The sequence below is a fragment of the Oncorhynchus clarkii genome, chromosome 4 (genome assembly GCF_045791955.1).
Source record: "Oncorhynchus clarkii lewisi isolate Uvic-CL-2024 chromosome 4, UVic_Ocla_1.0, whole genome shotgun sequence".
NCBI classification, from domain to species: Eukaryota; Metazoa; Chordata; class Actinopteri; order Salmoniformes; family Salmonidae; genus Oncorhynchus; species Oncorhynchus clarkii.
In genome coordinates, this window is record NC_092150.1 from 73,603,946 (window position 1) to 73,627,128 (window position 23,183).

General features: G+C 44.6%; 1 protein-coding gene across 7 annotated transcripts in view; it reads left to right on the forward strand.

Moving 5' to 3' along the window:
- Nucleotides 1–23,183, forward strand: part of LOC139407262 (SAM and SH3 domain-containing protein 1-like) — a 310,926-nt gene that overhangs the window by 250,485 nt on the left and 37,258 nt on the right. For all 7 annotated transcript variants that reach the window (XM_071150886.1, XM_071150887.1, XM_071150892.1 and 4 more), the window contains exons 3-7: nt 1,553–1,603; nt 1,818–1,867; nt 21,834–21,874; nt 22,135–22,224; nt 22,431–22,543. In XM_071150886.1, the coding sequence (XP_071006987.1) occupies nt 1,553–1,603; nt 1,818–1,867; nt 21,834–21,874; nt 22,135–22,224; nt 22,431–22,543 (345 nt within the window). The remainder of the gene's footprint in view (nt 1–1,552; nt 1,604–1,817; nt 1,868–21,833; nt 21,875–22,134; nt 22,225–22,430; nt 22,544–23,183) is intronic.

Here is a 23,183-nt window from a genome sequence, read left to right on the forward strand (position 1 = left end):
TTAGACTTCAGTGCGGCTTTTGACATTTTTGATCATAATCTGCTGCTTGAAAAACGTATGCGTTATGGCTTTACACCCCCTGCTATATTGTGGATAAAGAGCTACCGGTCTAACAGAACACAGAGGGTGATCTTTAATGGAAGCCTCTCTAACATAATCCAGGTAGAATCAGGAATTCCCCAAAGCAGCTGTCTTACTTTTTTCAATCTTTACTAATGACATGCCAGTGGCTTTGAATAAAGCCTGCGTGTCTATGTATGCGAATGACTCAACACTACACACGTCAGCTACTACAGTGACTGAAATGACTGCAACACTTAACAAAGACCTGCAGTTAGTTTCAGAATGGGTGGCAAGGAATAAGTTAGTCTTAAATATTTCAAAAACTAAAAGCATTATATTTGGGACAAATCATTCACTAAACCCTAAACCTCAACTAAATCTTGTAATGAATAATGTGGAAATTGAGCAAGTTGAGGTGACTAAACTGCTTGGAGTAACCCTGGATTGTAAACTGTCATGGTCAAAACATGTTGATACAACGGTAGCTAAGATGGGGAAAAGTCTGTCCATAATAAAGCGATGCTCTCCCTCCTTAATAACACTATCAACATGGCAGGTCCTACAGGCCCTAGTTTTGTCGCACCTGGACTGCTGTTCAGTCGTGTGGTCAGGTGACACATGGAAGGACTTAGGAAAATTACAATTGGCTCAGAACAGGACAGCTGGCCCTTAACTGTACACGGAGAGCTAACATTAATCATATTAAGTCAATCTCTCATGGCTCAAATTGGAGGAGAGATTGACTTCATCACTACTTGTTTTTGTGTTGTGTTGACATGCTGAGTGTACTGAGCTGTCTGTTTAAACTACTAGCACAGCTAGTAGCTAGCTACAGCTCAGACACCCATGCATACCCCACAAGACATGCCACCAGAGGTCTCTTCACAGTCCCTAAGTCCAGAACAGACTATAGGAGGTGCACAGTACTACATACAGGCATGACTACATGGAACTCTATTCCACATCAGGTAACTGATGTAAGCAGTAGAATCAGATTTTAAAAAGCCACACACACAGGTTCAAACACACGCATACACACACAAACGCTAGCACTCCACACACACATACATTGAAATAACGTTGTATGGTGGTATTATACATGTTGTATTGTAAATATATAGTTGTGTAATAATGTTATATGATATACTGTTTTATATTTTGTGTTATGTGTAATGTAAGTGCCTTAATCTGTTTGGACCCAGGAAGAGTAGCTGCTGCCTAATAAATAGAAATGCAAACACTGCTCTGTTCTCTCCTCCTTTCTTCTCACTGTTATATTTGTTCCTATGTTCAATGTCACAGTCAATGTCAATGTATGTGATTGTTGATACACCCTCCTTGATATGATACGTCATTCTCTTTTCTCTACCTGAGCAACTCATACTTCACACCGCCCCTCCCTTCACTGGCCAATAATGATAACCTTGCTCTAACTCCGATCTCTCTCTCTCTCTCTTTCCCTCTCTTTATTTATCTTCCTCTCTCACAGGAGAAAGTTGACACAAGCCCCACCTCTCTGCAGCTTCGCTCGGAGATTCAGGTAAGCCAAAACTCCCCTTGCATTGGTCACACAACATTTATACTTGGTTACATTTACATATCATTACATCAGCATCAGAGTTACATTACTTTGTACATACATTTTTACATCAATGTTATTTGAGCTATTAGAAGTTGAGTAACACAACCTGAATGCTATACCGATGTTACATGGCTGAATATCAGGCTAAACGCAGTACCTCTTCTGTCCACAGGAGTCCCTTGGTTTCAGCAGTGAGGTATCCACTCCAGAGACAGAGAGAAAGTAAGACTATAGTTCAACCACACTTCTCTCTACATGTGTGATGAATGTGCAGTGCAGTGAATCTGGGTTATATCATCAACACACGCACTCACATACAGACACACACGCACTCATACACACGCACACACACACATATGTGGGTCACAAATCATGTTGTAATGGGAATTTCCAGGTAAACCAAAAGGAGAGCAGTCTTTGATAACATCAATCGAGTTTAATATAAGAATTCAGGGAGATACCTCCAGAACAGAAGCATAGAAAATGTCTAACGGGTCTTCTCTGAGAATATATTAATCTCAAAGCACCGTATGTTTTGTAAATAGTAATAATAATTTGGAGGGTGTTTACATTTGTCCTATTTCACACATGTACAAGTATATATTAATATGCATGCGTGAATTGGAAGTGTGTTTTTTGCATATCCCTGAGACACCCTCGAAGAGTGGGGTCACGGCCAGGGTCAACCCTGGAGCAATTAGGGTTAAATGCCTTGCTCAAGGGCACATCAACAGATTTTTCACCTTGTTGGATTGGTATTCGAAGACCTTTCAGTTACTGACCCAACACTAACCGCTATGCTACCTTCCACCCTGAGACTCCAGCCTGAGAGGCTTGTAGAAAGTCTCAACATCAGCTGCTACAGAATTACTCTGTCATAGATACATTATCAATGTGTCCTCGAATCCAGTCTGGCGTCAAACTTTAACCAAAACATTCAACACTGGCAGACATTTGATACTGGCAGTTAAATAGGTCAAAGGTAACAACATTAGTACTACACTAATTCATTAATTATACACTGCAGTGGCAGTCAGTGATGTTTAAGATGAGGGAGGACGATAATCTTTTTATGAGCATGGCCTTATTTCTATTACAGCATATTGGATGACTGTCATTCATATTCCATTCACCCAGCTCAATGTAACATCGATAGGTTTAGGCTACTACATGATACTCAAATGTTCCCTATACTCATCATGGGGTTGCTACAACCTAGCCTATGAACTAAAGTTTACAACATAGGTGCACAGGTCGAGATTTTTTGTTGTTGTAATCAAGGTGACAGACAGTGACACATTCAGTACCACCTTGCACACTTGCCTGCATCTAGCTGATCTAGGGTGTAGTCATCAGTCCAACATCTGCAAACGAGAGTTTGTATTGGACAAATTCAAGTATCCCTGTTTCATTCCGTTTAAGAAATGTTTTTGAACAGAATTGGCAGAATGAATACACCCCTGATCACATGCAAACATAGCAGCCATATACAGTGCTTTGCAAAAGTATTCATCCCCCTTGGCATTTTTCCTATTTTGTTGCATTACAACCTGTAATTTGAATGGATTTTTATTTGGATTTCATGTAATGGACATACACAAAATAATTGGTGAAGTGAATTTAAAATGACCTCTACGAGGGTAATGAAGCAGTCAGGGACACGGCCTGAAAGATCGCAGTAGGTAGTGCTCAGTCCACACACACACACACACACACACACACACACACACACACACACACACACACACATAGAACCACACAGAGAGACACACACAGACACCGATCATCCCTCTCAAGCTCACAGCAGGGCGTCCACTCTAACAATGGGAGTCCTTACAAGGAGCCAACAGTGCGGTGAATCGCTAGAGCCCAGAGAAAGTCAATGGAGAGAGAGGGCACATCAACAGACTTTTCACCTAGTTGGCTCTGGGATTCGAACCAGTGACCTTTCGGAATACTGGCCAAACGCTCTTAACCGCTAGGCTACATATCTGTGTGTGTGTGTGTGTGTGTGTGTGTGTGTGTGTGTGTGTGTGTGTGTGTGTGTGTGTGTGTGTGTGTGTGTGTGTGTGTGTGTGTGTGTGTGTGTGTGTGTGTGTGTGTGTGTGTGTGTGTGTACAGTGCCTTGCAAAAGTACTCATCCCCCTTGGCGTTTTTCCTATTTTGTTGCATTAAAACCTGTCATTTAAATGGATTTTATTTGAATTTCATGTAATGGACATACACAAAATAGTCCAAATTGGTGAAGTGAAATCAAAAATGTAACAAAATTAAAAACAAAAAAGTGTTGCGTGCATATGTACTCACCCCTTTGCTATGAAGCCCCTAAATAAGATATGGTGCAACTAATTACCTTCAGAAGTCACATAATTAGTTAAATTAGTTAAAGTCCACCTGTGTGCAATCTAAGTGTCACGTGATCTGTCACATGATCTCAGTATATATACACCTGTTCTGAGAGTCTACACCACTAAGCAAGGGACACCACCAAGCAAGTGGCACCATGAAGACCAAGGAACGCTCCAAACAGGTCAGGGACAACGCTGTGGAGAAGTACAGATCAGGGTTGAGTTATAAAAACATATCAGAAACTTTGAACATCCCACAGAGCACCATTAAATCCATGATAAAAAAATGGCAAGAGAGAACCACCCACCAAACTCACAGACCAGGCAAGGAGGGCATTAATCAGAGAGGCAACAAAGAGACCAAAGATAACCCAGAAGGAGCTGCAAAGCTCCACAGCAGAGATTGATGTATCTGTCCATAGGACCACTTTAATTAGTACACTCCACACATTAACAAGTCCAATACCTCAAATGAAAGATAAACACCTTGTTCATCTACCCAGCGTGTCAGATTTTTAAAATGTTTTACGGCGAAAACACAACATATATTTATGTTAGACCACCACCAAACCAAAGAAAAAACGTAGACATTTTTTCCAGCAAAATATAAAAATCACAAAAGCAGGATAAAAAAAAAAATCAATCACTAACCTCTTGAAAATCTTCATCAGATGACAGTCATTATGACATGTTACACAGTACATTTATGTTTTGTTCGATAATATGCATATTTATATCCACAAATCTCGGTTTACATTGACGCCATGTTCAGAAAATTCTCCAAAATATCCGGAGGAATTATAGAAAGCTACGCCAGATAACAGAAATACTAATCATAAACTTTGACTAAAGATACATGTACTACATATAATTAAAGATACACTGGTTCTTAATGCAACCGCTGTGTCACATGTTTTTTTAACGTTACGGAAAAAGCTTAACATTGCAATAATCTGAGACGGCGCTCAGACGTAACAATATTTCTCCGCCATGTTGGAGTCAACAGAAATACAAAATGACAACATAAATATTCCCTTACCTTTCATCAGAATGTAGTGCAAGGAGTCCTAGTTCAAAAATAAATCGTTTTGTTCCATAATGTTCAATACTACTGTCCAAGTAGCAGCATTTGCTACCACTTTCAGCTCAAATGCCCAAAAACTGACTTCTGGTCCAGGATAACTTTGCATCAAAACTTCCAAATGACATATTACAGGTCGACGAAACTGGTCAAACTAAGTTCAGAATCAATCTTCAGGATGTTATAATCATACAGATCCAATAGCATTGCAACCGGATCATTCGTTTTCATCTGGGGCTGGTTGGAACAGCCGAAGCACTCAAACGCATATGCGCCTCAACAAAATGGAAATCTTTTGCGACACCTACTACTTTCCTTCCCATTAGGTCAAAGTTCACAGCAAACGCTCCATTACACTTTCTACTGAATGAGGACATCTAGTGGAAGACGTAGGAAGTGTTTCCAGATCCATAACTTGTTGGGGGCGATGACGTCAAAGTTGCCCCAACTTTCAGGATTTCAAAACTAGTTTGGAAGATTGCCTGCCCTGTGAGTTCTGTTATACTCACAGACATAATTCAAACGGTTTTAGAAACTTCAGAATGTTTTCTATCCAATATTAATAATAATATGCATATATTAGCAATTTAGGACAGATTTTGATGCAGTTCACTATGGGCACGCAATTCATCCAAAGGGGAAATACTGCCCCCTATCTCTAACAGGTTTTAATCTACACTGATTGAAGTGCATTTAACATTAATAAGGGATTATAGCTTTCACCGGGATTCACCTGGTCAGTCTATCATGGAAAGAGACGGTGTAATGTTTTGTACGCTCAGTGTAGAGTAACTACTTAATTAAACATGGTACTTAAAGGGGAAACTTCACCATTTTTCTCCAGCACCACCCCCACATCAACATACAGTATATTAAGATGGTTTTGTAATAAAAAAGATAGAGGAAGGTAAGTGTTTCCAATGACATCATCGGTGTGCATTGTGTGATTTTGACCAATTACGAGTAGGCATTGCCTACTAATTGTCTACTAATTGGTTGATAATGTCATTGGAAACACTTATCTTTCTCTATCACTTTTACTACAAAATATAGAAACATGCTGTATGTTAATAATGTTTGAGTGGTGCTAGAGATGATGAATATGAAGTGGTAAATGTCCTTCCCCCAAGGGATTGCATCTGTCTGGGTCTTCCTGCACATACAATCATGTTTATTACACATCATTCCATATCCACAGTAAATCAAATACAGTTAAATATCTATCAAATAATTTCCCATTACATATGTTGATCCTTTCATCATGTCCAGAGCTAATGATGTTATGAGGGCGAAGGATAAGCATCTCCAGATAGCTGCTTGTGACAACATGACTGACTGGACTCTTACACTGGAGTTATGGATAGGAGTGGACAGTAGAGGACACCTTATTACAGTCAGTCTAGGCCCAGTCACTTCCCCGTGCCTATGGTGACAGACACAACCACAAACACACACACACCATTATTTGAGTAACACAGAGTGACTCAAGTCTAACTCCCTCCTCTCTGTCACGTCCCTCTGTGACTGACGGAAGGCGAGCCAAGCTCTGCTCTCTGTTTCCTCCCTATGACCTCTCCCCAGGCACCATTCTACAGCCCTCCAGGCTTCCTTCCTCCCATTGTGTCAGCTGGAGAAGGGGAGGGGAGACAGGGGTAGAGAGGAGGGGGAGATGGACCGATTACAACATGCTAGAGAAGAGGACAGGATGGGGTATGGGTGGGGTACTACACTATTAGAAAAAAAGGTGCTATCTAGAACCTTAAAGGGTTCTTCGGCTGTCCCCATAAGTAGAACCCTTTTTGGTTCCAGGTAGAACCATTTTGGGTTCCATGTAGAACCCTTATTACAGAGTACTCCTCACCGGTTCCTGTCCCCCCAGCGTGTCTGTGCATGCAAGCGTGTGTGTGTGTGCCTGCTTGGGTGTGTTCGTGGGTGTGCACATCCGTGCGTGCATGTGAATGTGTGTGTGTGCATACAAACGCTCGTATTTCTTACTCACTAGGACCTGCCACCTCCCAGGACTTCATGAACCAGTCATCAAACACTCATCATGTGTTGTTAATCAATATGACAGTCACAGTTACTGTGTTGTTAATCACTATGGCAGTCACAGTCACTGTATTGATACTCACTATGCCAGTCACAGTCACTGTGTTGGTAATCAATAGGACAGTCACAGTCACTGTGTTGGTAATCAATATGACAGTCACTGTGTTGGTAATCACTATTACAGTCACAGTCACTGTGTTGCTAATCAATATGACAGTCACAGTCACTGTGTTGGTAACCACTATGACAGTCATAGGCACTGTATTGATCATCACTATGACAGTCACAATCACTGTGTTGGTAAGTAATATGACAGTCACAGTCACTGTGTTGTTAATCACTGACAGTCACAGTCACTGTGTTGGTAATCAATTTGACAGTCACAGTCACTGTGTTGGTAATCAATATGACTGTCACAGTCACTGTGTTGGTAATCAATTTGACAGTCACAGTCACTGTGTTGGTAATCAATATGACTGTCACAGTCACTTTGTTGGTAATCAATATGACAGTCACAGTCACTGTGTTGGTAATCAATATGACAGTCACAGTCACTGTGTTGGTAATCAATATGACTGTCACAGTCACTGTGTTGGTAATCAATTTGACAGTCACAGTCACTGTGTTGGTAATCAATATGACTGTCACAGTCACTGTGTTGGTAATCAATATGACAGTCACAGTCACTGTGTTGGTAATCAATATGACTGTCACAGTCACTGTGTTGGTAATCAATATGACAGTCACTGTGTTGGTAATCAATATGACAGTCACAGTTACTGTGTTGGTAATCAATAGGACAGTGACTGTATTGATAATCACTATGACAGTCACAGTCACTGTGTTGTTAATCACTATGACAGTCACAGTCACTGTGATTGGTAATCACTATGACAGTCACTGTCACTGTGCTGTTAATCACTATGACAGTCACAGTCACTGTGTTGTTAATCACTGACAGTCGTAGTCGCTGTGTTATTAATCACTGACACTCGTAGTCACTAAGACTGTAATTTAAATAAATGTCTCCCTGTCTCAGGGACCAGTGATGTAGCAGCATTGTTTGTGTTGGGAGGAGTGTGATTTAGTAGTAAAGGCTGAACAGATGAAAGGCTATGGGGACTGGGAGTGAGGTTCAGTTCAGAGTCCCCACTCCCCATACATTCCTATTATAAAACCCCTGCCCCTTTGGAGTTGGTCTGTTCATGTGATGCCCACGTGCAGCTGAGGAACCACATACCAGAGTTATTATATATTCTGGTCTGAGTGTTGTACTGTAGGACTTGAAGCTGGGACTGGGGCCGATAGGAACCAGATGGAGGGTGCGAACTCGTTCTCTGATTATTAGAATGCCATCAAGAATGAGGGAGGAGGGAGGCCCCCTTTCTGTAGCAATGTAGCTCTCTTTCTGCACTCGTTTCTTGTACTCACCCTCACCCCATCCGCTCACCCCTGAGTCCCTCATCAGAGCTCATTTCACCCCAGAGCTTTCTCCCTCACCCCCTGCCCTTGCATCTCGCCATACCACCTATTTCGAAGTTGAAAGGGAGGCATGGTTCATTCCCTGGCACATTCATCCCCCACCCCTACCCCCTTTATAGTCTCAGTGACCCCTGGCTTGCCATTTCCTCTATGAAGAAATAGTGCCGGCCTGTCTCCCCTCCATCCTCCCCATTGACTGCATGCTATTGTGGACAGACAGACACTCTTTCCCCCTCTTTTCAAACATATTCCTGTCCTGCTATGGTCCTATCCTCACCTCTCCCATCGGGACAATGGCCCACAGAACATTACCCGGACTTCCTCTGAACATGCCACCCTGCCTGCCTGTTCCATCCCTCCATCGGCACGAAGTGGGTACAGCTCCCACAATGCACAGCCCACAGCGGCTCGGAGTGAGGTGATCAAGACACAAAAGCACACTCCAACTAACACCAACGCATGGAGGGGCCAAATAGGGAACCTCTTCTGATTTATTGATCAACACACGAAGTTGGCTGTGGAGAGAGTGGCGAGAGACAGGCCTATCGTTAGGAAAGGACAACACAGGTTACTAGTCTTTGATGGACAGCCAGGGATAATGCTTGGTTGGCCAACTGAGCAGTGAATGACTTTAATATGGTTTCAAAGGGCCAGAGTTGATGTAGTCTGCACATTGTGTGAGTGCTGTCAATTACACAAAGCATAGGCTACCTTTGTGGATGGGTTCAAAAGTGTTGTCCCCTCTTCACTTGAAGATCAATAAATATTGTTTCTTAAAGACCATATAGGTTTGAAACAACACCCATACCATGAGAATGTCTTGTTTCAGCAACAGTGTCATATTGGAAAATCAGAAAAGAGTCAGCATAACATTGATTTCATGAGGCGATGTTGTGGCCTGCATGAAGCTTTGATTTCCTGTTAGTCAGAACACTTGTGTGTATGTGTGTGTGTGTCCTGTCATATGACTGTCCTCAGTGTTTCTCTCATAGAGGCAGCCAGATCACTGAAAATAGACTTTGATTTCAGATGTTTGAAAAAGTGCGGAGAACATCGATATATGTCTTCCTCTGCTCTCACAAAATAAATAAAAAATACTTGCCTAGCACTGGGCACGAACTCATGATGCTGGGAGACAAAGTACACTGATCAGACCACTGCGCTACAGCAGTTCACAATGCGCTAGCAAGCTCTGAGAATACTTGATGGTAATACTGCATCATTTTTTTTGTTTTAAGCCTTCCCCAAACCATAGCCCTAACCAAACCTCTTGGAATTAATGCCTGAACTGTTAACATGTAACCACACGGAATTACCCTGTAACCACACGGAATTACCCTGTAACCACACGGAATTAACCCTGTAACCACACGGAATTAACCCTGTAACCACGCGGAATTAACCCTGTAACCAAACGGAATTAACCCTGTAACCACGCGGAATTACCCTGTAACCACACGGAATTAACCCTGTAACCACACGGAATTACCCTGTAACCACACGGAATTAACCCTGTAACCACACGGAATTACCCTGTAACCACACGGAATTACCCTGTAACCACACGGAATTACCCTGTAACCACACGGAATTAACCCTGTAACCACACAGAATTAACCCTGTAACCACACGGAATTAACCCTGTAACCACACGGAATTACCCTGTAACCACACGGAATTAACCTTGTAACCACACGGAATTAACCCTGTAACCACACGGAATTAACCCTGTAACCACACGGAATTAACACTGTAACCACACGGAATTAACCCTGTAACCACGCGGAATTACCCTGTAACCACACGGAATTAACCCTGTAACCACGCGGAATTACCCTGTAACCACACGGAATTAACCCTGTAACCACGCGGAATTACCCTGTAACCAAACGGAATTAACCCTGTAACCACGCGGAATTAACCCTGTAACCACACGGAATTAACCCTGTAACCACGCGGAATTACCCTGTAACCACACGGAATTAACCCTGTAACCACGCGGAATTACCCTGTAACCAAACGGAATTAACCCTGTAACCACACTAAATTAACGTTGTAACCACACGGAATTAACCCTGTAACCACGCGGAATTAACCCTGTAACCACACGGAATTAACCCTGTAACCACACGGAATTAACCCTGTAACCACACGGAATTAACCCTGTAACCACACGGAATTAACGTTGTAACCACAAGGATTTAATGCTTCAAAAATAGATCCTTACTACGTCAAATTTAGACGATCTTGTTGCATAGAGTATATCCCTGTGACATCTGACCTTTACCTCTACAGGGTCACCCTACTGGTCTTCCTGTGGGATATGACTCCGCTCCCTAGCGTTAGCTGTTCTCATTGTCCATCCCGGAACACTGGGACCCCCTCATACCAAGTGGTTAGGTCTTACACACACACACACACACACACACACACACACACACACACACACACACACACACACACACACACACACACACATACACACACACACAGTGTATAAGTACACATACATGCTGAATGCAAATACAGTGGCTTGCGAAAGTATTCACTCTCCTTGGCATTTTTCCTATTTTGTTGCCTTACAACCTTGATTTACAACAACATGTCTACCACTTTGAAGATGCAAAATATTTTTTATTGTGAAATACACAAAAAACAGAAAACTTGAGCGTGCATAACTATTCACCCCGCCAAAGTCAATACTTTGTAGAGACACCTTTTGTAGCAATTACAGCTGCAAGTCACTTGGGGTATGTCTCTATAAGCTTGGCACATTTAGCCACTGGGATTTTTGCCCATTCTTCAAGGCAAAACTGCTCCAAAAGTTTATCTCAATTCTTTGTTATATACCCTTTGTTGGCAATGACAGAGGTCAAACGTTTTCTGTAAGTCTTCACAAGGTTTTCACACACTGTTTCTGGTATTTTGGCCCATTCCTCCATGCAGATCTCCTCTAGAGCAGTGATGTTTTGGGGCTGTTGCTGGGCAACACGGACTTTCAACTTCCTCCAAAGATTTTCTATGGGGTTGAGTTCTGGAGACTGGCTAGGCCACTCCAGGACCTTGAAATGCTTCTTACGAAGCCACTCCTTCGTTGCCCGGGCGGTGTGTTTGGGATCATTGTCATGCTGAAAGACCCAGCCACGTTTCATCTTCAATGCCCTTGCTGATGGAAGGAGGTTTTCACTCAAAATCTCACGATACATGGCCCCATTCATTCTTTCCTTTACACGGATCAGTCGTCCTGGTCCCTTTGCAGAAAAACAGCCCCAAAGCATGATGTTTCCACCCCCATGCTTCACAGTAGGTATGGTGTTCTTTGGATGCAACTCTGCATTCTTTGTCCTCCAAACACGACAAGTTGATTTTGGTTTCATCTGACCATATGACATTCTCCCAATCTTCTTCTGGATCATCCATATGCTCTCTAGCAAACTTCAGACAGGCCTGGACATGTACTGGCTTAAGCAGGGGGACACGTCTGGCACTGCAGGATTTGAGTCCCTGGCGACGTAGTGTGTTACTGATGGTAGGCTTTGTTACTCTGGTCCCAGCTCTCTGCAGGTCATTCACTAGGTCCCCTCGTGTGGTTCTGGGTTTTTGCTCACCGTTCTTGTGATCATTTTGACCCCGCGGGGTGAAATCTTGCGTGGAGCCCCAGATCGAGGGAGATTATCAGTGGTCTTGTATGTCTTCCATTTCCTAATAATTGCTCCCACAGTTGATTTCTTCAAACCAATCTGCTTACCTATTGCAGATTCAGTCTTCCCAGCCTGGTGCAGGTCTACAATTTTGTTTCTGGTGTCCTTTGACAGCTCTTTGGTCTTGGCCATAGTGGAGTTTGGAGTGTGACTGTTTGAGGTTGTGGACAGGTGTCTTTTATACTGATAACAAGTTCAAACAGGTGCCATTAATACATGTAATGAGTGGAGGACAGAGGAGCCTCTTAAAGAAGACGTTACAGGTCTGTGAGAGCCAGAAATCTTGCTTGTTTGTAGGTGACCAAATACTTATTTTCCACCATAATTTGTGAATAAATTCTTAAAAAATCCTACAATGTGATTTTCTGGATTTTTTTTCTCATTTTGTCTGTCATGAAATTTACAGGCCTCTCTCATCTTTTTAAGTGGGAGAACTTGCACAATTGGTGGCTGACTAAATACATTTTTGACCCACTGTATGCACGCATCACTTTTTCTTTTTTAATTTTAATTTATTTTTTTTTTCACTTCACCAATTTGGATTATTTTGTGTATGTCCATTACATGAAATCCAAATAAAATTCATTTAAATTACAGTTTTTAATGCAAAAAAATAGGAAAAATGACAAGGGGGATGAATACTTTTGCAAGGCATTGTACACACACATACACACACAGCCGGATGCCAGGAGCTCTGTGGGCTAGCTATGTGTCTCTTTTTTCCTTGTCAGCACTCTCCCCACAGAGCTGGTGTAGTGTAGTGAGCCACCAGCTGTTGACATTATCACTGAGGGAGACAGATATATAATAGACACATCACATGACACAGGATCTATATCATTATTAGGTCATCTTTTCTCCTAGAGAACTGCTACGTCCTCTCTCTCCTCTCTCTCCATTGACTTTCTCTGGGCTCTAGCGATTCACCGCACTGTTGGCTCCTTGTAAGGACTCCCATTGTAAGAGTGGACGCCCTGCTGTGAGCTTGAGAGGGATGATCGGTGTGTGTGTGTGTGTGTGTGTGTGTGTGTGTGTGTGTGTGTGTGTGTGTGTGTGTGTGTATGTGTGTGTGTGTGTGTGTGTGTGTGTGTGTGTGTGTGTCTATTACTGTAGCCAGTGGACTGAGCGCTACCTGCTGCGAGCTTTCAGGCCCTGTCCCTGGCTGCTTCATTACCCTTGTAGAGGTGTGTGTGTGCACGTGTGTATTTCTCTCTGCCTCACTCCTCATTGTGGTGTGCGTGTGGACGTAGAGAAGCTTAGTGCTGGCAGAGCACTGTGCAATCTGTCCTCATTTAACCTCCACATAGATCTCTGAAAATACTAACTAAAACACCAGCTTTCAGGCCAAGTCATCTCAGTCTGATTTCCCCAGAGTATTTCCTCACTGCGATGGCGAGGCATAGTACACACACCCAACAGCGAGAGAGATACAGAGCCAGAACTGTCTTTATGGAACACTCCTTACTCTCCTGTGGCATAATTCAATCATGACTAAAACTCTCCAACCCACAAGGAAAGTAAAGGCACTGCTTACTGACTGTTGCACATGCTCCTTCACACAACATACATGGTTCTGTCCTGGACTCACCTTCTCTGTATGGCGTTGCTTTGTGTACAGTTACAACAGGAAGTTTAGAACCAAACCTTTTACTGCAGTGGGCTAAATCAGGGTCACGCAGAGTGTTTCTTGTTAGTCTTAAACAAATCTACTTTGAAACAAAAATATGCACCTCACACACATGGTAGAAGGCTTAACATTTTTTGAGTTTGCATCCCAATATTACACTCTATATACATAACAGAAGACTGAAATATAGCAAAACTGTTTGACATGGAAACACCGTATTTTCCTCGGGTTCATTATTCAAATCTTTATTAATGATGAAATTATCACAAATATGAATAACATTCTACCCATGGGGTCAAAGAGGGCACTTTGGGTAATTGACTGCAGGAAAAGGCTACAACAGGTCTGCCTCCCTGTACTAACTTACAACAAGAAAGTTGGCTGAAGCAGAAAAAAAGTGCAACCAAGCAGGAGAAATGTTGGAAATAAAGAAGCATGCAGAGATTTAGCCTAAACCAGTTAAGTAGCTTCAGCACACAATGGTCTGACTGACAGACTCTAGAAACATTGGTGTGTGTGTGTGTGTGTGTGTGTGTGTGTGTGTGTGTGTGTGTGTGGTAATTTATAGAGCATGGAGCAGGGGGCTAGGTTACAGGAGAAAGATCTTCTGTTGAGGGAGTTCTATTAGCATTAGTTGGGGCCCACTGGGGCCTAACCCGGAGATAGAGAGAATAGAGAGAGGAAGAGAAAGAGGGGGATAGAGAGATAGATGAGGGGAAGGAGAGGAGGTGGCAAGCATACAGACCTCCATTAGCATCTCATTATGTTGCCATGGCAGCCAGGCTTTAAACAGCCCTAAACTTTCCCATAGTACCCAGAAGGCCGTCACGTCTACTATGCACACACACCCTCACAAAGAGGAGGGGGAGACCTGTCGAGCTTGTTTTGTTCCTGCCACAGACACACACACAATGCCTCCACCCTCACTGAACTGACAACCACCTGTCTCTACCTCTCTGCATGCATCAGCGTGGGTGTGTGTGTGTGTATGTGTGTGTGTGTCTGTGTGTGTGTTTGTGTGATGGGTTTAGCATGGAGGCCAGGGCCTGAGTTTATCTCTCTCAGGAGGGGTGTTTGTGGGTCACAGGATGCCTGATGAAGACAGACTTAATGTGTCTCTGTGGGCCTCTACTACTGGACAAGCTGTCCTCTCTGACTCCCCCTGCATGATTCATGTGTTTAACCATAACTCCAACAGAGCAGGGAGCACTGACAGACAATGCACTGCCACAGACTGTCCACTGCCTTAGACACACACTGCCATAGACACACACTGCCATAGACACACACTGCCATAGACACACACTGCCATAGACACACACTTCCTTAGACACACACTGCCATAGACACACAATGCCAGACACACAGTGCTATAGACACACACTGCTATAGACACACACTGCCATAGACACACACTGCCATAGACACACACTGCCATAGACGCACACTGCTATAGATACACACTGCCATAGACACACACTGCCATAGACACACACTGCTATAGACACACACTGCCTTAGACACACACTGCCATAGACACACACTGCCAGACACACAGTGCTATAGACACACACTGCTATAGACACACACTGCATAGACACACACTGCCATAGACACACACTGCCATAGACACACACTGCCATAGACGCACACTGCCATAGACACACACTGCCATAGACACACACTGCTATAGACACACACTGCTATAGACACACACTGCCAGACACACACTGCCAGACACACACACTGCCATAGACGCACACTGCCATAGACACACACTGCTATAGACACACACTGCCAGACACACACACTGCCATAGACGCACACTGCCATAGACACACACTGCTATAGACACACACACTGCCATATACACACACTGCCAGACACACACTGCCAGACACACACTGCCAGACACACACACTGCCATATACGCACACTGCCAGACACACACTGCCAGACACAAAGTGCTATAGACACACACTGCCATAGACACACACTGCCATAGACACACACTGCCAGACACACAGTGCTATAGACACACACTGCTATAGACACACACTGCTATAGACACACACTGCTATAGACACACACTGCCATAGACACACACTGCCAGACGCACACTGCCATAGACACACACTGCCAGACACACACTGCCATAGACACACACTGCTATTGACACACACTGCCATAGACACACACTGCCAGACACACACTGCTATAGACACACACTGCTATAGACACACACTGCCATAGACACACACTGCCATAGACACACACTGCCATAGACACACACTGCCAGACACACACTGCTGTAAACACACACTGCCAGACACACACTGCCATAGACACACACTGCCATAGACACACACTGCCATAGACTCACACTGCCATAGACACACACTGCCATAGACACACACTGCCGTAGACACACTGCCATAGACACACACTGCTGTAAACACACACTGCTGTAAACACACACTGCCGTAGACACACACTGCCATACACACACTGCCGTAGACACACACTGCCGTAGACACACACTGCCAGACACACATTGCCATAGACACACACTGCCATAGACACACACTGCCATAGACACACACTGCTGTAAACACACACTGCCAGACACACACTGCCATAGACACACAGTGCTATAGACACACAGTGCTATAGACACACACTGCCGTAGACACACACTGCCATAGACACACACTGCCAGACACACAGTGCTATAGACACACACTGCTATGGACACACACTGCCATAGACACACACTGCCATAGACACACACTGCCATAGACACACACTGCCATAGACACACACTGCTATAGACACACACTGCTATAGACACACACTGCTATAGACACACACTGCCGTAGACACACACTGCCAGACACACAGTGCTATAGACACACAGTGCTATAGACACACACTGCCGTAGACACACACTGCCAGACACACACTGCTATAGACACACAGTGCTATAGACACACACTGCCATAGACACACACTGCCATAGACACACACTGCTATAGACACACACTGCTATAGACACACACTGCCGTAGACACACACTGCCAGACACACAGTGCTATAGACACACAGTGCTATAGACACACACTGCCGTAGACACACACTGCCAGACACACACTGCTATAGACACACAGTGCCATAGACACACACTGCCATAGACACACACTGCCATAGACACACACTGCCATAGACACACACTGCTATAGACACACACTGCTATAGACACACACTGCCGTAGACACACACTGCCAGACACACAGTGCTATAGACACACACTGGCATAGACACACACTGCTATAGACACACAGTGCTATAGACACACACTGCCAGACACACAGTGCTATAGACACACAGTGCTATAGACACACACTGCTATAGACACACAATGTCATAGGCACACACTGTCATAGACACACACTGCTATAGACACACAGTGCTATAGACACACACTGCCAGACACACAGTGCTATAGACACACAGTGCTATAGACACACACTGCTATAGACACACACTGTCATAGACACACACTGCCAGACACACAGTGCTATAGACACACACTGCCAGACACACAGTGCTATAGACACACACTGCTAGACACACACTGCTATAGACACACACTGCTATAGACACACACTGCTATAGACACACACTGCCATAGACACACACTGCCATAGACACACACTGCCAAAGACACACACTGCCATAGACACACACTGCCACAGACACACACTGCCAGACACACAGTGCTATAGACACTCTGCTATAGACACACACTGCCAGACACACACTGCTATAGACACTCTGCTATAGACACACACTCCCAGACACACAGTGCTATAGACACACACTGCCATAGACACACACTGCCGTAGACACACACTGCCATACACACACTGCCGTAGACACACACTGCTATAGACACACACTGCCAGACACACACTGCCATAGACACACACTGCCATAGACACACACTGCCATAGACACACACTGCTGTAAACACACACTGCCAGACACACACTGCCATAGACACACACTGCTATAGACACACACTGCCATAGACACACACTGCCGTAGACACACAGTGCTATAGACACACACTGCCATAGACACACACTGCCGTAGACACACACTGCTATAGACACACACTGCCATAGACACACACTGCCATAGACACACACTGCCAGACACACACTGCCGTAGACACACACTGCCATAGACACACACTGCTATAGACACACACTGCCGTAGACACACACTGCCATAGACACACACTGCTATAGACACACACTGCCGTAGACACACACTGCTATAGACACACACTGCTATAGACACACACTGCCAGACACACACTGCTATAGACACACAGTGCTATAGACACACAGTGCTATAGACACACACTGCTATAGACACACACTGCCATAGACACACACTGCCGTAGACACACACTGCCATAGACACACACTGCCAGACACACAGTGCTATAGACACACACTGCTATAGACACACAGTGCTATAGACACACACTGCCATAGACACACACTGCCGTAGACACACACTGCCATAGACACACACTGCCAGACACACACTGCTATAGACACACAGTGCTATAGACACACACTGCCAGACACACACTGCCATAGACACACACTGCTATAGACACACACTGCTATAGACACACACTGCTATAGACACACACTGCCTTAGACACACACTGCCTTAGACACACACTGCCATAGACACACACTGCCGTAGACACACACTGCTATAGACACACACTGCCATAGACACACACTGCTATAGACACACACTGCCGTAGACACACACTGCTATAGACACACACTGCTATAGACACACACTGCCGTAGACACACACTGCCATAGACACACACTGCTGTAAACACACACTGCCAGACACACACTGCTGTAAACACACACTGCCAGACACACGCTGCCATAGACACACACTGCTATAGACACACACTGCTATAGACACACACTGCTATAGACACACACTGCTATAGACACACACTGTCGTAGACACACACTGTCGTAGACACACACTGCTATAGACACACACTGCTATAGACACACACTGCTATAGACACACACTGCCATAGACACACATTGCCATAGACACACACTGCTATAGACACACACTGCTATAGACACACACTGCCATAGACACACACTGCCATAGACACACACTGCTATAGACACACACTGCTATAGACACACACTGCCATAGACACACACTGCCATAGACACACACTGCCATAGACACACACTGCAATAGACACACACTGCTATAGACACACACTGCTATAGACACACACTGCCATAGACACACACTGCTATAGACACACACTGCTATAGACACACACTGCCATACACACACTGCCGTAGACACACACTGCTATAGACACACACTGCTATAGACACACACTGCTATAGACACACACTGCCATAGACACACACTGCTATAGACACACACTGCTATAGACACACACTGCTATAGACACACACTGCTATAGACACACACTGCCAGACACACACTGCTATAGACACACACTGCCGTAGACACACACTGCCATAGACACACACTGCTATAGACACACACTGCCAGACACACACTGCTATAGACACACACTGCCGTAGACACACACTGCCATAGACACACACTGCCATAGACACACACTGCTATAGACACACACTGCTATAGACACACACTGCCATAGACACACACTGCCATAGACACACACTGCCATAGACACACACTGCTATAGACACACACTGCAATAGACACACACTGCTATAGACACACACTGCTATAGACACACACTGCCATAGACACACACTGCTATAGACACACACTGCTATAGACACACACTGCCGTAGACACACACTGCCATAGACACACACTGCTATAGACACACACTGCTGTAGACACACACTGCCGTAGACACTCACTGCCGTAGACACACACTGCCGTAGACACACACTGCCATAGACACACACTGCCATAGACACACACTGCCATAGACACACACTGCTATAGACACACACTGCTATAGACACACACTGCTATAGACACACACTGCTGTAAACACACACTGCCAGACACACACTGCCAGACACACACTGCCATAGAAACACACTGCTATAGACACACAGTGCTATAGACACACACTGCTATAGACACACACTGCTATAGACACACACTGCCAGACACACACTGCCATAGACACACACTGCTATAGACACACACGGATATAGACACACACTGCTATAGACACACACTGCCTTAGACACACACTGCCATAGACACACACTGCCGTAGACACACACTGCTATAGACACACACTGCTATAGACACACACTGCTATAGACACACACTGCCAGACACACACTGCCATAGACACACACTGCTATAGACACACACTGCCGTAGACACACACTGCTATAGACACACACTGCCATAGACACACACTGCCGTAGACACACACTGCTATAGACACACACTGCTATAGACACACACTGCCGTAGACACACACTGCTATAGACACACACTGCTATAGACACACACTGCCATAGACACACACTGCTATAGACACACACTGCCAGACACACACTGCCATAGACACATATACTGGTGAACACAAAATACTTTAATAAACGTATAATACTATCATTATACCAGTAATACATTTAAATGATGCCAATCACTCTCTCTCAAACATCTCTGTTTTTTCCTGGGCTCTGAAGAGAACAAATTAGTTTATCATGTCTTAGTCCTCTCTGGAAAACAGACTGAAAACAGATCCATTCATGTGGTGTCCCTTTCTTCCATAACAAGAGAAAGAGTTTGCCACAGTGAACATGTGTTCTGTGTTGGGCGCTGCCCTGTAAAAGGGAATGGAAGAGGATAAACAGAGAATAGGAGTAAACAACACTCAAACATCAGCCCAAGACTGGAACTACTTGGGATAACATTTGCCAATGTATAGACCTGTACTATTTATATTGTTTGATAGAACTCTAGAGAAGCTTTTAGGGTCTTCTTATTCAACGTCGTGAGTTCTTGCTTTTGATGGCAGTGAGAATCAGGTTGTCAAATTAAAGTTTTGAGGCTCTTGCATCCTTACTCCTCCTCACTCCAGTAACTTTCCACGCTCTCTTAACTCTTTCCCCCATCTCTCTCTTCCTCCCTCTCGCTCTCTATCTCTCTGCGTCTCTGTCTCTCTCTCTCTCTCTCTCTTCCTCCCTCTCTCTCTCTCTCTCCCTCTCTCTCTGCGTCTCTGTGTCTCTCTCTCTCTCGACTCTATCTATCCCGAGGAGGGAAGTGGAAACAGAAACAGGCTGAGTCTGCCCCGTGGTTTTCTCTCTGTCTACTCTTTTTTTATTCCCTATTTTCTCCTTTTCTCTTCTACCATCTCCTTTGCCCCTCCCCTTCCCTTCTTCATCCACTCCAATCCCCTCCCCATCTTCCCATCAGCCCTGCCCTCCTTCTTCTCCTCTTCTCCTCTCATCCACTGCTCTCTTCCAACCCCCACCCTCTTCTCCTCTCATCCCCCCATTCCTCTCTTCTAAAGGTATCTGCCCTGCGCTCCTCAGGAGCCAGCCTGTGTGTGTGTGTAGAGCTCCACCTCTGTCCTCTAGTGGTGAAGACATTGAACAGCAGCCAGAGTAAAAACCCAGAAATGCAGAGACATCAGCAGCATCGTGTCAAAACAACAGCATATGTTCTATCTGAGAGGGACAGAGTTGACTGGACGTCCCCAGTGTTTAGACGTCTCTGTGCTAGAGAAGTAATGGTGTGTGATGCTGATGTTAACCCTCTCTCTCCTCTCTGTCACCATTGTACTTTCCAGGATGTCTCTGCACAAGTCCAGCTCTGAAGACGGCTCTGGAGGTTAGTAGCAATCAACCTTTAACAAAAAATACTGTTTTCTGTTACTGTTTCTAGCTATCCAGCAGGGTTGGGGTCAATTTTATTTGAATTACCGGTAGCGAATAAATCAAGTAAAATTGAATTCTAAACATTTCCTTATTTACACCCCCAGATAATGCTCTCTCTTAAACACTGGGTCCTTTTGATGTGTCTGGGTGTCTGTGAGTGTGTGTCGTAGTGTTGTCTGACTGAATATCTCTCTCTCTCTCTGTTCCTCCTAGGTAAATGGGACAATAAGAAGAAGAACAAATCCTTCTGGCAGAATTTCCGCAAGACGTCTCAGAAGGGAGTCATGCAGCAGACGTCAAAAGGTATGACATTATTACACTTTGTTATATCGTGTGTTATTTTCATGGAAATTACATTGTTCAATTCTAACATCATATTTATTATCTGGGAAATACTTATTTTTGGCCCATTTTTCATGTTATTCCATAATACTCTATGTTATGCCCCAGCTGTTTTATAATTCTCTGACTTTAGCCCTGACCATTGACTTTCTCTGACCTTTGTCTAGGAGAGGACATAGGCTACGTGGCCAGTGAGATCACCATGAGTGATGAAGAGCGCATCCAGCTGATGATGATGGTGAAGGAGAAAATGATCACTGTGGAAGAGGCTTTAGCTCGGGTAGGAACCCTCTTACCCATCCTGTACGCCCTACCCCCACTCTCCCTCTCAGACAGACCCCCACCCAGGCCCTGGAGAGGACCTCCACCCCACCCTCAAGCTGACCCCAAGCCCCAGCTCCATCACTGCATCGTGGGCTCGCCCGGCTCCAAACCTGCCCTCTCTCCTGCTTCATCCACCAAGCTCCATATCCAGCTTTTACTAAAACGACTTACTCTTACTAATCATTCATTTGGCTTTTATAATAACCTTGCATTGCTCTTTTTTACACACAAACACACTCATGCCGCCCCAGACCCTGGCCAAGGGCGCCTGCCACCTGGGGGGATGTGTGTGGTCCTGTTCATGCTGTAGGGATAGCTGGACATGTTAGCTCAGTAGCCCCCCCCTGGTGGGTGGTTAGAGTGGTGCATTCTGGATTTGTCCTCTGGGTGGATGTGATGGCTGGAGTGGCATTCAGTGGTCCCTCTTGTCTCCTCTTCTCTCCTTTCTCTGTCTATGTTCATCTGGTTGTTTGTCAAATTCGTCTTCACTTTTTCTCATCTCTCCCGGTCATTTGTTCTGCTGTTCTCTGTTCTCTTCCTCTCTTCTTCCTCCTCCCCTCTCATCCTCCCTCTCCCACTCTGTGGTAACTGTAAAG